This window comes from Tachyglossus aculeatus, chromosome 22 (genome assembly GCF_015852505.1).
Source record: "Tachyglossus aculeatus isolate mTacAcu1 chromosome 22, mTacAcu1.pri, whole genome shotgun sequence".
Lineage (NCBI taxonomy): Eukaryota > Metazoa > Chordata > Mammalia > Monotremata > Tachyglossidae > Tachyglossus > Tachyglossus aculeatus.
In genome coordinates, this window is record NC_052087.1 from 41,631,424 (window position 1) to 41,647,039 (window position 15,616).

A 15,616-nucleotide genomic window follows, 5' to 3' on the forward strand; every position below is an offset into this window, starting at 1 on the left:
CAGCTGCCAGCCAATAGAAAAGATCATTTTCTACTGTGTGTTTGTGCAGACAATGTCTGATAGAATGATGTTTCATCACAGTGTTCCCACTTTTAATATTTTCCTTGGGGCAATGCAAAAAAATCAAAGATCCAGTTCAAAGAGGCACATATACAGTAGTGATCTCACGTAACAGTTTCCCACCTGTGTTGTTTACGAAGTTATTATGTGTTACAACCCGAGAGTAGTAATGCCCTAAAGAAATTAGAATCCGTTTCAAAGCCCATCGGCAGCATGACTGGTGTTACCTTCTACATTGCAATTTAAACCCCACTCCCAGTTTATATTAAAACGGGGATTCAATCAATCATTTCTATTTGTTGAGCACCTCCTGAATGTGAAGCACTGCACTAAGTGCTTGAGAAAGTCCAACAGAAGTGAAATACCATACTGCCTCTACACAAGGAGCTTACAATCTAATAAGGGAAGCAGAGCAAGACTTCAGTTAAGCTGGCACTGTCAGTACTAAACACCAGTATAAGAAAATGTCTCAGAACGAAGGTTGAGGGAGGGAAGCAGCATGATAGAGTGGAAAGAGCATGGGCCTGGCAGTTAGAAGGTCATAGGTCCTTATCCTGGCCCTGCCACTTGTCTGCTGTGTGGCCTTGGGCAAGTAACTTCAGTTCTCTGTGACTGTTACCTCATCTGTACAATGGGGATGTGGGACAGGGACTGCGTCTAACCCGATGTGCTTATATCCCCCCCCCCGCCCCCAGCGCTTTATATGGTGCCTGGCACATAGTAAGCATAGTAACAGATACCACAATTACTATACATAAGGAGCGGGGAGAGAGGAGGAAGAGGAGGTGCTCTCAGGACCTGCCCCTATGTCCTGCTGTCTATTGTCTATTTGGTCATCAATAGCCACAATCCTACCTCTCTCATTTTATTTCATCCTGAGGGCCTCGACTGTCTGTGCCTTCTTCAGGGGCTGGGTGGCTATCCACCTATCTGGCTGCCCCACTGGGGTAAGCTGCAGGAGGAATTAGGTCTGCTATGCACCGTGACCTAGCAGCTGTGCCTCTTAGGGCACATGCCAACTGCCTTGCGCTGAGCCTTGCTGCCCAGAGCATATGGGATGGATGCAGTTGCCAAGGCAATGGCACAAAACAAACAAGTGAGTTTTCTGGAAGGGCCGGGGAAGGAGGCCGTGGATTGCCCAGCCTGCTCTCCCCGGTCAATCAGTGGAAGTTCCAGGCCGAGAACTGGAGTGATGGTGCCTCCTCCTCTCCACACACAGGGTTGAGCAACTCACCTGTTGCAGTGGCTGCATCCAGAACAAGTGAGCCACCTGCTGCCTCCTCTTTCTCCCTGTGCCCTGGACTACAGCTGCAAATTCCCACAGGCCATCAGGTCGCCCCAGTCCATCCAGGGGCCCCATCTCTTCCCCTTCTTGAGGACTCCCGCATCCCCCTTTCTCACCTTGTTTTTCAAATTGCACACCTGGGGCTGGGACCTGTCCAGTTGCAGGATGGGGAATGGTTGGAGAAGAGATGGGGCGATCCTATACTCTCTCCCCTTCCCTTTCTCCCGTCTCTCCTCTCCCCCTTCTCTTTCTTGCTTTTCTTTCCAACAACTCTTTCCTGTCCTTCCATTTCCTCCCTCCTCCTCTACTTTCTCCCCTGCCCATCTCCCTCTGTTCTTTCCTTCTCTTCCCTTTCCTCATGTCCCTCTTCCCTCCCCACTCTTCCCCTTAGTACCTTTTTCTATTTGCCCCTGGGGTCAGTTGCCTGAGAAATGAGGCCTGGGGGCTTGGTTCTAGAAAGCTCTATGGCAGAGGGGGGCAGGCAGGTAGAAAGAGAGGGAGGTGGCTCTGGTTTTCAGGCAATTCCTAGTTGCCTTTAGTGTCATTCTCTCTCTCCCCCCATCCCTACCTGATTGGCATATCCTACAGAGCTCTACCCATGTTTGCTGGGCAGTCAGCATCACCTAGCTATGAGCCAGATAGATGCCACAATGAAGGTCCAATTGCCATCGATCAATCAATCAGTCACATTCATATTCGGAGAAGCAGCGTGGCTTAGTGGATACAGCACGGACTTGGGAGTCAGAAAGTCCTGGGTTCTAATTCTGGCTCCACTGCTTGTCTGCTGTGTGACCTTGGGCAAGTCACTTCACTTCTCTGGGCCTCAGTTACCTCAACTGTAAAATGGAGATTAAGCATGTGAGCCTCATGAGGGACATGGACTGTATCCAACCTGATTAACTTCTATCTACCCCAGGGCTTAGAGCAGTGCTTGGCACATAGTGAGTGCTTAACAAGTTCCATTATTATTGTCGTTATTATTGAGCACTTACTGTATCCAGTAAGTACATTATAATAGAGTTGGTAGACACATTCCCTACCCATGGTGAGCTTACAGTCTAGAGGGGGGAACAGACATTAATATAAATAAATTACAGATATGTACATAAGTGCTATGGGGCAGAGGGAGGGGTGACTAAAGGGAGCAAATCAGGGTGATGCAGAAGGGAGTGGGGGAAGAGGAAATGAGGGCTTAGTCAGGGAAGGCCTCCTGGAGGAGATGTACCATCTTACATTATATAAAATTATGTCAGTAAAAGAGCTTGAAAATCAGTCCCTTAGTTTGATCTGCTTGTAAAAATTTTTCCCAGTAGTTGGTCACTCTGGTTTGACCCATTGGCCAGACATCAGAATACATAGCCTTCTTTAAATGCTCACTCTGTCGTTCCAACAATTCTACTCTCATTGCTCCCGTCTAGTGGAGTTAATAGGCAAGTTCTAAGGACCACCCATTGTCTTTATGAGAGAGGGTGAATAGGGCAGAAGCAGTGTGGTCTAGTGGATAGAGCATGGGCCTGGATGTCAGAAGGACCTAATTTCTAATCTCACCCCTGCCACTTGTCTGCTATATGACCCAGGACAGATCACTGTGCCTCGGTTACCTCATTTGTAAAATGGGGATTAAGACTGTGAGCTCCATGTGGGACATGGACTCTGTCCAACATGATTATTCATTCAGTCAGTCATTTATTGAGCGCTTACTGTGCTCAGACCACTGTACTAAGCGCTTGGGAAGTACAAATTGGGAACATATAGAGACGGTCTGTAGAAAGGGGAGACAGACAACAAAACACAACAAGTAGACAGGTGTCAATACCATCAGAATAAATAGAATTATAGCTATATGCACTTCATTAATAAAATAGAGTAATAAATATGTACAAATATACACAAGTGCTGTGGGAGGGGAAGGGTGTAGGGCAGAGGGGGGGCGATGGGGAGGAGGAGGAGAAGAAAAGGGGGGGGGCTCAGTCTGGGAAGGCCTCCTGTAAGAGGTGAGCTCTCAGTAGGGCTTTGAAGGGAGGAAGAGAGCTAGTTTGGCGGATGTGTGGAGGGAGGGCATTCCAGGCCGGGGAAGGACATGGGCCGGGGGTCGACGGAGGGACAGGCAAGAATGAGGCACAGTGAGGAGGTTAGTGGCAGAGGAGAGGAGTGTGCGGGCTGGGCTATAGAAGGAGAGAAGGGAGATGAGGTATCTACTCCAGTGTTTAGTACAGTGCCTGGCACAGTGAAAGTGGTTAACAAATATCATTTAAAAAAAATTCAGCATGCTCCTCACTGCCTTCATTCCCAGAATTCCAGGCAGAGACTCTGCCCTGCCTTCCTTGGATCACATGGAAAATCCTATTTGGTCACAGGTGAACTGATCATCAGTGAGCCAAGCTGTCTTTCTTGGTGGGGTGGTGGATCAGTGAGAGAGCAGCTTAGATAGTGTCAGAGCTGGATAAAGCAACTTAGCAGCAAAAGCATGCTTGAGACTCTGGGAAGGGAATGTGTCTGTTAATTTGGTTGCATTGTACTCTCCCAAGTGCTTAGTGCAGTGCTCTGCACATAATAAGTGCCCAGTAAATGCCATTGATTGATAGTTTGGCTCACTCCTGAGATTCCCAAACTCCAGGGAGATGGAAAGATGGTGTGGGAGCTACATTTCGGGGCAAAAACAGAAAGGTTTCCAAAGTAAGTCCCAAGGTAGAGTGGATTTTCAGATGTCAAATCCTGTCCGATACCTTACAACATAAAAGAGCCCGCAAAGCAACATTTCAGGACAAATTGGGATAGACATCTCCAGGGAGCAAGAGTACCATCTCCAGAGCCAAACTGTTGCTTTGATAAAAATGGAGTCCAAACATAAATTCTTCAGACACATCGCTTCTCAGGGTGACCTCAGTGTGGGAACTGTTAAAAAGCGATAACTCCAAGGACACCGTAGGAATCCATCCATTTGCATTGGCTGTTTGTGACTTTCCTTCAAAAGTGGAGGCATGATTCTTAAGAAAATAGTTAGATACTGGAACCTGACCTTTTTTTTATTAGGTTCACCTTCTTAGCTACTGAGATACTATAGTGTTTGTCCACAGCATCAAATACTCAAAGGCTGAAGAGCTGAAAAGAGGGGAAGAGCCTTTAAATCTCTTTGTAACTATTAATCCTGAATTCTCCTTCCCTCCCTTCCACTCCCACCCCCGCTGGCCTCACTCTTTTTGCATTAGAAAAGCTTTCACATATTTTTTTTAAAAGGGGCAAAAAAAATCCCCAGCTGTGTGAGATTTGAGAATGGGATTTTAATGGTCACTGAAGACACACAAAAGATGTGTTGGAAAAATGAAGTCTACTGGAGGCAATTTGCTCCTTTGTTTGTTAGGCGCAAAACAAGCAGGTTGCTTAAGGAGAAAAGAAAACCAAGTGGATTTCTGGATTTAGTTCTATGAGGGCCAAACCTTAAGTGCATGTTTAGAAACAGGCAACTGTGGCAAAGTCACATTTATTCTTGTCAATTCAATCCATTTAGTTTTACCCTTCCTTCATCTTTATTTGTGAATTAAACCTTGCTTTGAAGGAGTGTGACACAAGATTTCTCTGTAGATTTTTATTTTCTCCTCTGAAGAGGAAAAAGTAGTTTGTAGCAGATCCCTGTGTTTATTTACATGTAGCAGTGCTTTAACAGAAAAGGAAAAAAAAGCTGTCAGCTGCTTCCTTAACCCAGTGCCAACCAAGCTTATATGTCTCTGCTTCCCTTGTAATGTCCTCCCAAAATGTGTGATTCCACCCCCTCGAAGCCCTATCAGGGGAATAATGATTTGGAAAAGATGAATAACACTGGTTTATGTTTTTGCCTATGCATTATTAAGGCAGACTGTTTCAAAAGAAGTTTTACAGACTGATCTTTTTTCATACTTATTTGCAAGACTGGATTTAAGTCTCTAGGCTTCCACCATATCTAAGGAGAGCTTAATATAAAAGGCAGGAAGTAACTCACCTTCAGTCTAGCCTATCTTTAAGAGTTTGGAGGTGAGAATGAGAGCTGTGATCTGTGATCGTTGATATGTAGGGAATAGACCTGAAATTACATGATCCATCTGCTACTGGCCTTTGGTCATACTAAGTAGACTTTGCTTGGCAATCTCTCATAATGCCAGAAAAAGAAATTAGATGTCATCAGGGATCGAATTCAGTAGGAAACAATTTTGAGATAGTTTAGCTTACCTTATAACCAGCGTTGATGATTGATCAAATGTGTTGTTAAGACTAATATCTGAAGGTAGAGCATATTTCTGTTTAGCATAAACAAAACAGGCCTTTTGGGGCATCTGCCAAATAAATGGAAAGGCATAATAATGACTGGCTTTTTTGTTGTTATTTTTAGTGGCATTTGTTAAGTGTTTACTATGTGCCAGGCACTGTAGGTAGAGATAGGTATGAGATAGGTACAAGCTAATCAGTTTGGACACAGTCCATGTCCCACATGGGGCTCAGTCTTAATCCCCGTTTTATAGATGAGGTAACTGAGGCACAGGGAAGTAAAGTGACTTGCCCAAGGTCACACAGCAGACATGTGGCAGAGCTGGGAATCCTTCTGATTCCTGGGCCTGTGCTCTATCCACTAGACCATGCTGCTTCTCTGGAATAGCTGATTATGAATTTGCACGTGTCATGTCCACCCGTGGATTCTTTTTCTCAAATCTTCGTCTTCAGCCAAATTTATCTTTTAGATGGTAGAAACTGTGCTTACAAGAACTGTTCTTACAAGACTTTGCTGACCATGTATTTTTCTCCTTGTTGTTAGTTAGTTGTGCTGTGGGAACGTACTACGACGGGGAACAAGAACAATGTATTCTATGTCCAAATGGAACATATCAAGATGAAGAAGGACAAATAACTTGTGAGCCATGCCCTCATTCTGAGAATACAGGGACTCAAAAGACAGCAGGGGCTCGCAATGTGTCTGAATGTGGAGGTGAGTTGCAAATTTGCCTGTTACTAAGTCAGTGACAAATTTTTCAGAAAATCCCCTTATTCCTGCTCCTTTCTCTCTAGTTTACCCCAGCCTTTTCATCACACTGTACTTGTCCATCTTAAAAAAACAAGCAAAGTAAAGCTTGTGCCCACCAAAGTGTAATCAGGCTCAATGACAGAATCATTTCCCAATTTATTGATTGAAATCCCAGTCTTCAACTAAATTCTGACATGTATTAACTCAGGTCCAAGGCCTGAAGAGAGTACTTCAGGAAGCTGTAAGCTTGGGGTACTTTCCCCCCAGAATTTCACTGACTGGGCCTTTCAGTTTTGTCCTTTTTTTTCAAAAGCATCAGGTGATATTAATGAACTGCTGTGTTAGACTATGTTCATGGGGATTAAATCAAATTTATGTTCAGCAGTCAGCTCTCTGCTTGTTAGCAGAATATTCAAAAATCGATCAATAGTATTTGTTGAACACATGCTCAAAAAAACTGTCAGCTGCTTCCTTATCCCAGTGCCACCAAAGTTGCATATGTAAAGGTTATACAGTTGGCAAAGTTTAGCATGTTCAGTGCTGAGGGGAGAGATGTCTGCTTCCCTCCTTCAAATAGGTGTCTACTTCCCCCTTCCCCACCACCCCAGCGTGCCTGAACTCCCTGCTAAGCATGTCACATCCCAAACGAGCAGTGCTGGAAAAATAGGCATCAGGGGTCATGCAATCCTGTCTATGTCTCATGGGCTAAAATGTCCTGGCACATGCCTGCCAGATACCTATGCCCTGAGGTCATTACCTAGGTCATTATCCTACTTATTTTATTTTGTTGGTATGTTTGGTTCTGTTCTCTGTCTCCCCCTTTTAGACTGTGAGCCCACTGTTGGGTAGGGACTGTCTCTATGTGATGCCAATTTGTACTTCCCAAGCGCTTAGTACAGTGCTCTGCACATAGTAAGCGCTCAATAAATACGATTGATTGATTGATTGATTACTGGTGTCTAGCAAGACGAGTAAGGCACGTGGATTTTAGTAGTATCAACCTCCCAGTCAATCTGGGTGCTGTAGGGAGCTGATTGTCTAACGTGGGACACCAACACTGATAGATGAGAAACAGCATGGCCGAGTGGATAGAGTGTGGCCTTGAAATCAGGAGGACCTGGGTTCTAATTTCGGCTCTGCCACTTGTCTGCTGTGTGACCTTGGGCAAGTTGCTTAGCTTCTCTGTGTCTCAGTCACCTTGCCTGTAAAATGGGGATTAAGATTCTGAGCCCTCTGTGGGGCAGGGACTGTGTCTAACCTGATTAACTTGTATTTACTTCAGTGCTCCGTGTGGTAAACACATAACAAATACTGTAAAAAAAAAATATAAAGAGAAAGGACGAATGCTTAAACTCACAGTGATGGGAGTAGGGGCTTGAAATAGCCAGCCAGAAGTAAAGGTGTGGTTGTGAGGGGTTTTGACCAAAGAACATGGTGGGGTGTTTCATGTGATGAATATGATCGATGGGAATCCCAATAAAAGCTGGTTAACATGGATGGCATAGACCACAGTGGCTATTGAGATGGCTACCCGCCTATCTCGCTTTGGCTAATTCATCTATTTCTCCACTTGCCCTTTAGCCTTGCCTCTCTCCCTTCTCATATCCGACAGACAATTACTCTCCCTCTTTTCAAAGCCTTATTGAAGGCACATCTCCTCCAAGAGGTCTTCCCTGACAAAGCCCTCCTTTCCTCTTCTCCCTCTCCTTTCTGCGTTGCATTGACCTGCTGCCATTATTCATTCCCCCTCCCAGCCCCAAAGCATTTAGGTACATATCTCTCATTTATTTATTTATACTGTAGTCTGTCTCCCCCACTAGATTGTTAGCTCCTGTGGGCAGGGAATGTGTCTGTTATATTGTTATAGTGTACTCTCAAGTGCTTAGTTCAGTGCTTTGCACCCTGTAAGTGCTTAATAAATACAGTGGACTGACTGACTACCTTGGCAACTGCCTGCTGATTCATAGCACTATGGCATAGCTTTGGCACTGTACTTTGGTCACTTTGGCTGTAAATGTGTCCTATATGTTAAAAAACCTAACAAAACCTTTGCAATTCATTCATTCAATCATATGTATTGAGCACTTACTGTGTGCAGAGCACTGTACTAAGTGCTTGGGAAGTACAAGTCGGCAACATATAGAGACGGTCCCTACCCAAAAACGGGCTCTCAGTCTAGAAGGGAGAGACAGACAACAAGACAAAACATGTAGACAGGTGTCAAAATCACTGGAATAATAGAATTAAAGCTATATGCATGTCATTAACAAAATAAATGGAATAGTAACTATGAACAAGTAAAATAAATAGAGTAATAAATATGTACAAATATATATATACAGGTCCTGTGGGGAGGGGAAGGAGGTAAGGCGGGGGGATGGGGAGGAGGAAGGGGCTCAGTCTGGGAAGGCCTCCTGGAGGAGGTGAGCTCTCAATAAATGACCCACTCTAGGGTTTTGGACAGGCATGGTAAGAAGGGGATGGAGTGATCAGTGGGTGGGATTGTGGAATACAGGGAACGGTTTTGTTGTTGTTGTTTAAAACTAGAGGAAGTTTGGGCATGTTTGAAAGCAGTGGGGAAGGAATCGATTCAGCATAGAGTAATTGGTTGAAGATGACAACCAGGAGGGGAAGAAACGTGGATGCAAGTGTTCAGGCAGTGTGAAGGAAGAGCACTTGGAAGCAAAGTTTGAAGAGACTGATTTTGAAATCAGGTAAATGTGAGGTAGCTGGGAAGGATGAGCGTGGATGTGGGATGGGTAGGGAAGATTTGGGGGCAGGGCAAATCCAGTGGCTTCAGTGTCACTAGAATCTTTGATAGGAGGAGGAGTATTTAGTACAAACTTCCTAAGTGCAGAGCATGGTATTAAGCACTGACAGTTGCCTCAGTGACAAGGAGGGAGTTGGGGGCACTGGAGGTTTAAGGAAGGAGTTAACAGTCCAAGTAGATGGTAAAGGCATTTGGCTTTGGAGTCCATGAGGGAGGGGAATCATTGTCGCTGAGCAGAACAGAGAGCAAAGTTTAATTCCTTCTCACGGGCTCTGAGATGGTTGAGGTGGTCCTAGTGCCTGGATTCCCCCCCAAAGCACTCCGTGGCTTGAGTGGTCTGATGGTGCTCCTTGGCCCTGGTGCTGCTGGCTCTGCCATCCCAGGAGAGATGGGCAATGTGCTTGCCTTTCCTTGCCATAATTTTTGCTCATTGAATTCTATGACCCAGCAGGATCCTGACTGGCAGGGGAGAGAAAGTACAAGTGTGCATATAGCTATAATTCTATTTCTGTGTGTTCTGATGACTTTGACGCCTGTCTACATGTTTTGTTTTGTTGTCTGTCTCCCCCTTCTAGACTGGGATCATCTCTGTATGTTGCCAACTTGTACTTCCCAAGCACTTACTACAGTGCTCTGCACACAGTAAGCGCTCAATAAATATGATAGAATAAATGAATGAATTAAATCACTAGCATTATAATTAATCAATCATATTTATTGAGCACTTTCTATATGTAGCTCACTGTACTAAGTGCTTGGGAGGTTACAATATAATTATTATGGTATTTGTTAACTTCATTCAGTCATATTTATTGAGCACTTACTGTGTGCAGAGCACTGTACTAAGCGCTTGGGAAGTACAAGTTGGCAACATATAGAGACAGTCCCTACCCAGCAGCAGGCTCACAGTCTAGAAGGGGGAGACTTCTATTAAGTGCTTACTTTGTGCGAGGGACTGTACTAAGCGTTGGGGTAGATACAAGGAAATCAGTTGGACACAGTCCCTGTACCACGTGGGGCTCACAGTCTCATTTCCCATTTTACAAATGAGGGAACTGAGGCCCAGAGAAGTAAAGTGACTTGCCGAAGGTCACAAAGCAGACAAGTGGCCGAGCCGGGATTAGAACCCATGACCTCCTGACACCCAGGCCTGTGGTCTATCCATTATGCCATGCAAATGGAAGATCAATCAATCAATCAATCAATCAATCGTATTTATTGAGCGCTTACTATGTGCAGAGCACTGTACTAAGCGCTTGGGAAGTACAAATTGGCATCACATAGAGACAGTCCCTACCCAACAGTGGGCTCACAGTCTAAAAGGGGGAGACAGAGAACAGAACCAAACATACCAACAAAATAAAATAAGTAGGATAGAAATGTACAAGTAAAATAAATAAATAAATAAATAGAGTAATAAATATGTACAACCATATATGCATATATACAGGTGCTGTGGGGAAGGGAAGGAGGTAAGACGGGGGGATGGAGAGGGAGACGAGGGGGAGAGGAAAGAAGGGGCTCAGTCTGGGAAGGCCTCCTGGAGGAGGTGAGCTCTCAGCAGGGCCTTGAAGGGAGGAAGAGAGCTAGCTTGGCGGATGGGCAGAGGGAGGGCATTCCAGGCCCGGGGGATGACATGGGCCGGGGGTCGATGGCGGGACAGGCGAGAGCGAGGTACAGTGAGGAGATTAGTGGTGGAGGAGCGGAGGGTGCGGGCTGGGCAGTAGAAGGAGAGAAGGGAGGTGAGGTAGGAGGGGGCGAGGTGATGGACAGCCTGGAAGCCCAGGGTGAGGAGTTTCTGCCTGATGCGCAGATTGATCGGTAGCCATTGGAGGTTTTTGAGGAGGGGAGTAATATGTCCAGAGCGTTTCTGGACAAAGATAATCTGGGCAGCAGCATGAAGTATGGATTGAAGTGGAGAGAGACACGAGGATGGGAGATCAGAGAGAAGGCTGGTGCAGTAGTCCAGACGGGATAGGATGAGAGCTTGAATGAGCAGGGTAGCGGTTTGGATGGAGAGGAAAGGGCGGATCTTGGCAATGTTGCGGAGCTGAGACCGGCAGGTTTTGGTGACGGCTTGGATGTGAGGGGTGAATGAGAGAGCGGAGTCGAGGATGACACCAAGGTTGCGGGCTTGTGAGACGGGAAGGATGGTAGTGCCGTCAACAGAGATGGGAAAGTCAGGGAGAGGACAAGGTTTGGGAGGGAAGACAAGGAGCTCAGTCTTCGACATGTTGAGCTTTAGGTGGCGGGCGGACATCCAGATGGAGATGTCCTGAAGGCAGGAGGAGATGCGAGCCTGGAGGGAGGGGGAGAGAGCAGGGGCAGAGATGTAGATCTGGGTGTCATCAGCGTAGAGATGATAGTTGAAGCCGTGGGAGCGAATGAGGTCACCAAGGGAGTGAGTGTATATTGAGAACAGAAGGGGACCAAGCACTGAACCTTGGGGAACCCCCACAGTAAGAGGATGGGAGGGGGAGGAGGAGCCTGCAAAAGAGACTGAGAAAGAACGACCGGAGAGATAAGAGGAGAACCAGGAGAGGACGGAGTCTGTGAAGCCAAGGTCAGATAACGTGTTGAGGAGAAGGGGGTGGTCCACAGTGTCAAAGGCAGCTGAGAGGTCGAGGAGGATTAGGACAGAGTATGAGCCGTTGGATTTGGCAAGCAGGAGGTCATTGGTGACCTTTGAGAGCGCAGTTTCCGTGGAATGAAGGGGACGGAAGCCAGACTGGAGGGGGTCGAGGAGAGAGTTGTTGTTGAGGAATTCTAGGCAGCGCGTGTAGACAACTCGTTCAAGGGGTTTGCATGAGGTAAGTGCTCAAATACCATTGATTGATTGATTTGTGTGCCTCTGTCCCCACTGAAGATATGCTCCCTGCGGGCAATGAGTTTACAGTCTAGAGGGGAGACAGTCATTAATATAAGTACATGTACATATCTGCAATTTGTTTATTCATTTATATTCAATCAATCATATTTACTGAGTGTTTACTGTGTAAAGATCTATAATAAGTGCTTTACATTAGTGTCCATCTCCTCCTCTAGACTGTAAGCTCATTGTGGGCAGAGAATGTTTCTCTTTATTGTTATAGTGCACTCTCCCAAGCACTTAGTTCTGTGCTTTGCACATAGTAAATACGATTGCAGGAATTATTTCATTAATTAATTTTGGATGCGTGCATAAGTACTGTGGGGCTGAGGAAGGGGTGAATAAAGGTGACGAAACCAATTGCAAGGACAAGGCAGAAGGGAGTGGGAGAAGAGGAAATGAGGGCTTAGTTGGGGAGGGCCTCTTGGAGGAGATGGGATTTTAATAAGGCTTTGAAGGTGGGGAGAGTGATTATCTGTTGTATGTGAAGAGGGAGAGAGTTCCAGGACATGGGCAAGAAGTTGGTGGTGAGATAGATGAGATTGAGGTTCTTTGAGTAGGTTGGCTTTGGAAATATAATCAGTTCCTTCACACAGCCATTCAGTCCCAGTGTCTTTGTGACTGCATTGAGGCTGGTCTATCATTTCCAGTGAGACTCCATCATCATCGTCATAGTATGGCCTAAGGAACTTGAGAAGAGAGTGAGCTGTTTAAAAGAAACAAGTGTGTGGGCTAGAAAGTTTTTGGTTCTTGTCAGTGAGCCTGTGTACGTGCCCATTTGCCCAGGTCAAGTTCATGACAGTCTGTCACGTCTTCCTTCAGGTCAATGCCCACCTGGTGAATATTCCTCTGATGGCTTCTCCCCATGCCAGGCCTGCCCCCTGGGCACCTACCAGCCTGAACCTGGCCGCACTTCTTGTTTGTTATGTGGTGGAGACCTCCTCACCAAATACCTTGGTGCTTCCAGTTTTCAGGATTGTGAGACTAAAGGTAAGGGCCAAGGAAGAGGTCAGCAGTACACAATATTGTGAAAGAGACTATCCTTTAGAGACACCTGGGATTCCAGTCAAATGTCATTTTCATCAGGCGTAAATTGAGAGCCTACAGGACTGCGATAGACCCCTGAAATAGGCTACTGAAAAAGAGTTGGGCGTTCTCCTCCCTTCTGACCCCTTCTTGGTGGACTCAGGAAAGGTAATTCCTGGCAACTACTGTGATTCTCGTACCACCACAAGACTAATGCATTACATGGGGACAGACATTCATGTATACTTGATGCAACCACATATCCAATCAATCAATGGTATTTTTTTTTAGCATTTATTGTGGGCAGAGCACTGTATGAAACACTTGGGACAGTACAGCCTAACAGAATTGGTAGACACATTCCCAGTTGCATCCAGGAACAGTCTTGCATGCATGACTCATTTCATTTAGCTCTTAATAATAATGATGGCATTTATTAAATGCTTACTATGTGCAAGGCACTGTTCTAAGCACTGGGGAGGTTACAAGGTGATCAGCTTGTCCCAAAGAGGGCTCACAGTCTTAATCCCCATTTTACAGATGAGGTAACTGAGGCACAGAGAAGTGAAGTGACTTGCCCAAAGTCACACAACTGACAATTGGTGGAGCCGGGATTTGAACCCATGACCTCTGACTCCAAAGCCCGGGCTCTTTCCACTGAGCCACATTGCTTCACAATAATAATGATGGTATTTGTTAAACACTTACTATGTGCCAAGTACTGTTCTAAGCATGGTTTGGTGGGGGGAATACAAAGCAATCAGGTTGCCCCTCATGGGGCTCACAGTCTTAATCCCCATTTTACAGTTGAGGTAACTGGGGCACAGAGAAGTTAAGTGACTTGCCCAAAGTCACACAGCTGACAAGTGCAGTGCTTTGCACACAGTAAGCGCTTAATAAATGCTATTATTAAGTGGCAGAGCGGGTTTAGAACCCATGACCTCTGACTCCCAAGCCTATACTTTTTCCACTGAGCCACACTGCTTCTCAATACTCAATACTTCTTAATACCGTGCTTTGCATGAGGTAAGTGCTCAAATACCATTGATTGATTGATTTGTGTGCCTCTGTCCCCACTGAAATTCAGGTTAATCCCAGTTTTGGGTTGTATTATGTCCTCACTCCCAACATTCCCTGTGCTGGACCTGTGTGAAAACTGATCCCATTTGGGTTAGGCTGAGTCTGGACCAGGTCAAGTCAGGTTCCAGAATTTTAGCCCAAAGGGCTCTAGAGTGAACACTTTGGCAGTTCATAGATTTTGTCAATCATGTCTCTATGCTCCTGGAGTTTTCAATCTAAAGGATGATGAAGTAGACAACATTTTTCACAGATTAGCTCGAATACATGCGTAGTATAAGAAAATATAAGAAAAGGGAAGTTTGGAAGCATTGGGGAGGTGGCAAGGGATCACTTGGGGAGATTTAAAACATTTTAAAGGAAATAAACTCTCTCAAAGAATTGAAAAATTTTTGAACAATGAAAAAAAATACTAGACCATAGATATTAGCTCTATTACCCGTCCCATACACGTAGGTTGGTATCACTGTATGTATGCCATCATAGTGACAATAGGGTTTTTTTCTGTGTCATATCTCCTGCAGTTCAGTGTTCACCTGGACATTTCTACAACACTACAACCCACCGCTGTATTCGCTGCCCTGGGGGTACTTACCAGCCAGAATTTGGACAAAATTACTGCATTTCATGCCCCGGAAATACTACTTCTGACTTTGATGGCTCCACAAACATAACACAGTGTAAAAGTATGTCTTCCTAATGCTTTACCTGCAAAAAGGGGAGCGGACTACAGCCTGAACCTGCATCGTGGCCTAGTGAGCTTTACTCTCCCTAGGTCTCCAGTTAAGCTGGAACATAAAAAAGAGTAAATTTAAAGGACAGTTTGTATAGCTCTCAAGTCTTACCAGTCTTCTGACAGTTCTGTGGAGGATTAGGGTTCGGTTCACACTGTGCTAGGTTACTTTCTGTTTTTCTGTAACTTATAATTTTGTGTCTATCAGAAGTACATTACATGGGGAAGGCAATAATTCTCCAGAACTGTGTGTTATGTACTGGGAAGAGAAAGCAGCGAAGAATATGTTTTCTACTTGGCCTAGATTTGTTTTCAAAGTCATTATTCATCTATTCATTTAATCGTATTTACTGAGTGCTTCTGTGTGCAGAGCACTGAACTAAGCACTTGGGAGAGTACAGTATAACAATAAACAGATCCATTTCCTGCCCATAACGAGCTCACAGTCTAGAAAATGATACACTCACAAACTTTGTAATTTATTATCCCTCTATGTCCTACTAGAAAAAAAAGCTACAATTGTAAGATTGAAAATTTCCCAATTCCTGCCTTTTCTTCCCAGATATCTTTTGGGGTCTGCCTGAAAAGGATTGGTTTTAGGTCATGTTTTCTCTGTTGGATGCACAATCTAGGGTCAGAAGTGGGAACTCCTCCAAGCATCCATCCAGTTTAGCTTCTCCTAGGTTCAGTCAGGATCCAAAGAAGCTAACAGACTGAAGACAATCGGCCACACAAACAGAAGTAGTTGGACTGAACCTAATCGACAGGCTATATAATAAAAATTATGGTATTTTTTAAGTGCTTAC

General features: G+C 45.1%; 1 protein-coding gene across 3 annotated transcripts in view; it reads left to right on the forward strand.

Moving 5' to 3' along the window:
• The window catches only part of SCUBE2 (signal peptide, CUB domain and EGF like domain containing 2), an 80,936-nt gene that overhangs the window by 59,393 nt on the left and 5,927 nt on the right, over nucleotides 1–15,616 (forward strand). For all 3 annotated transcript variants that reach the window (XM_038765160.1, XM_038765162.1, XM_038765161.1), the window contains 3 exons: nucleotides 6,129–6,299; nucleotides 12,797–12,964; nucleotides 14,602–14,763. In XM_038765160.1, the coding sequence (XP_038621088.1) occupies nucleotides 6,129–6,299; nucleotides 12,797–12,964; nucleotides 14,602–14,763 (501 nt within the window). The remainder of the gene's footprint in view (nucleotides 1–6,128; nucleotides 6,300–12,796; nucleotides 12,965–14,601; nucleotides 14,764–15,616) is intronic.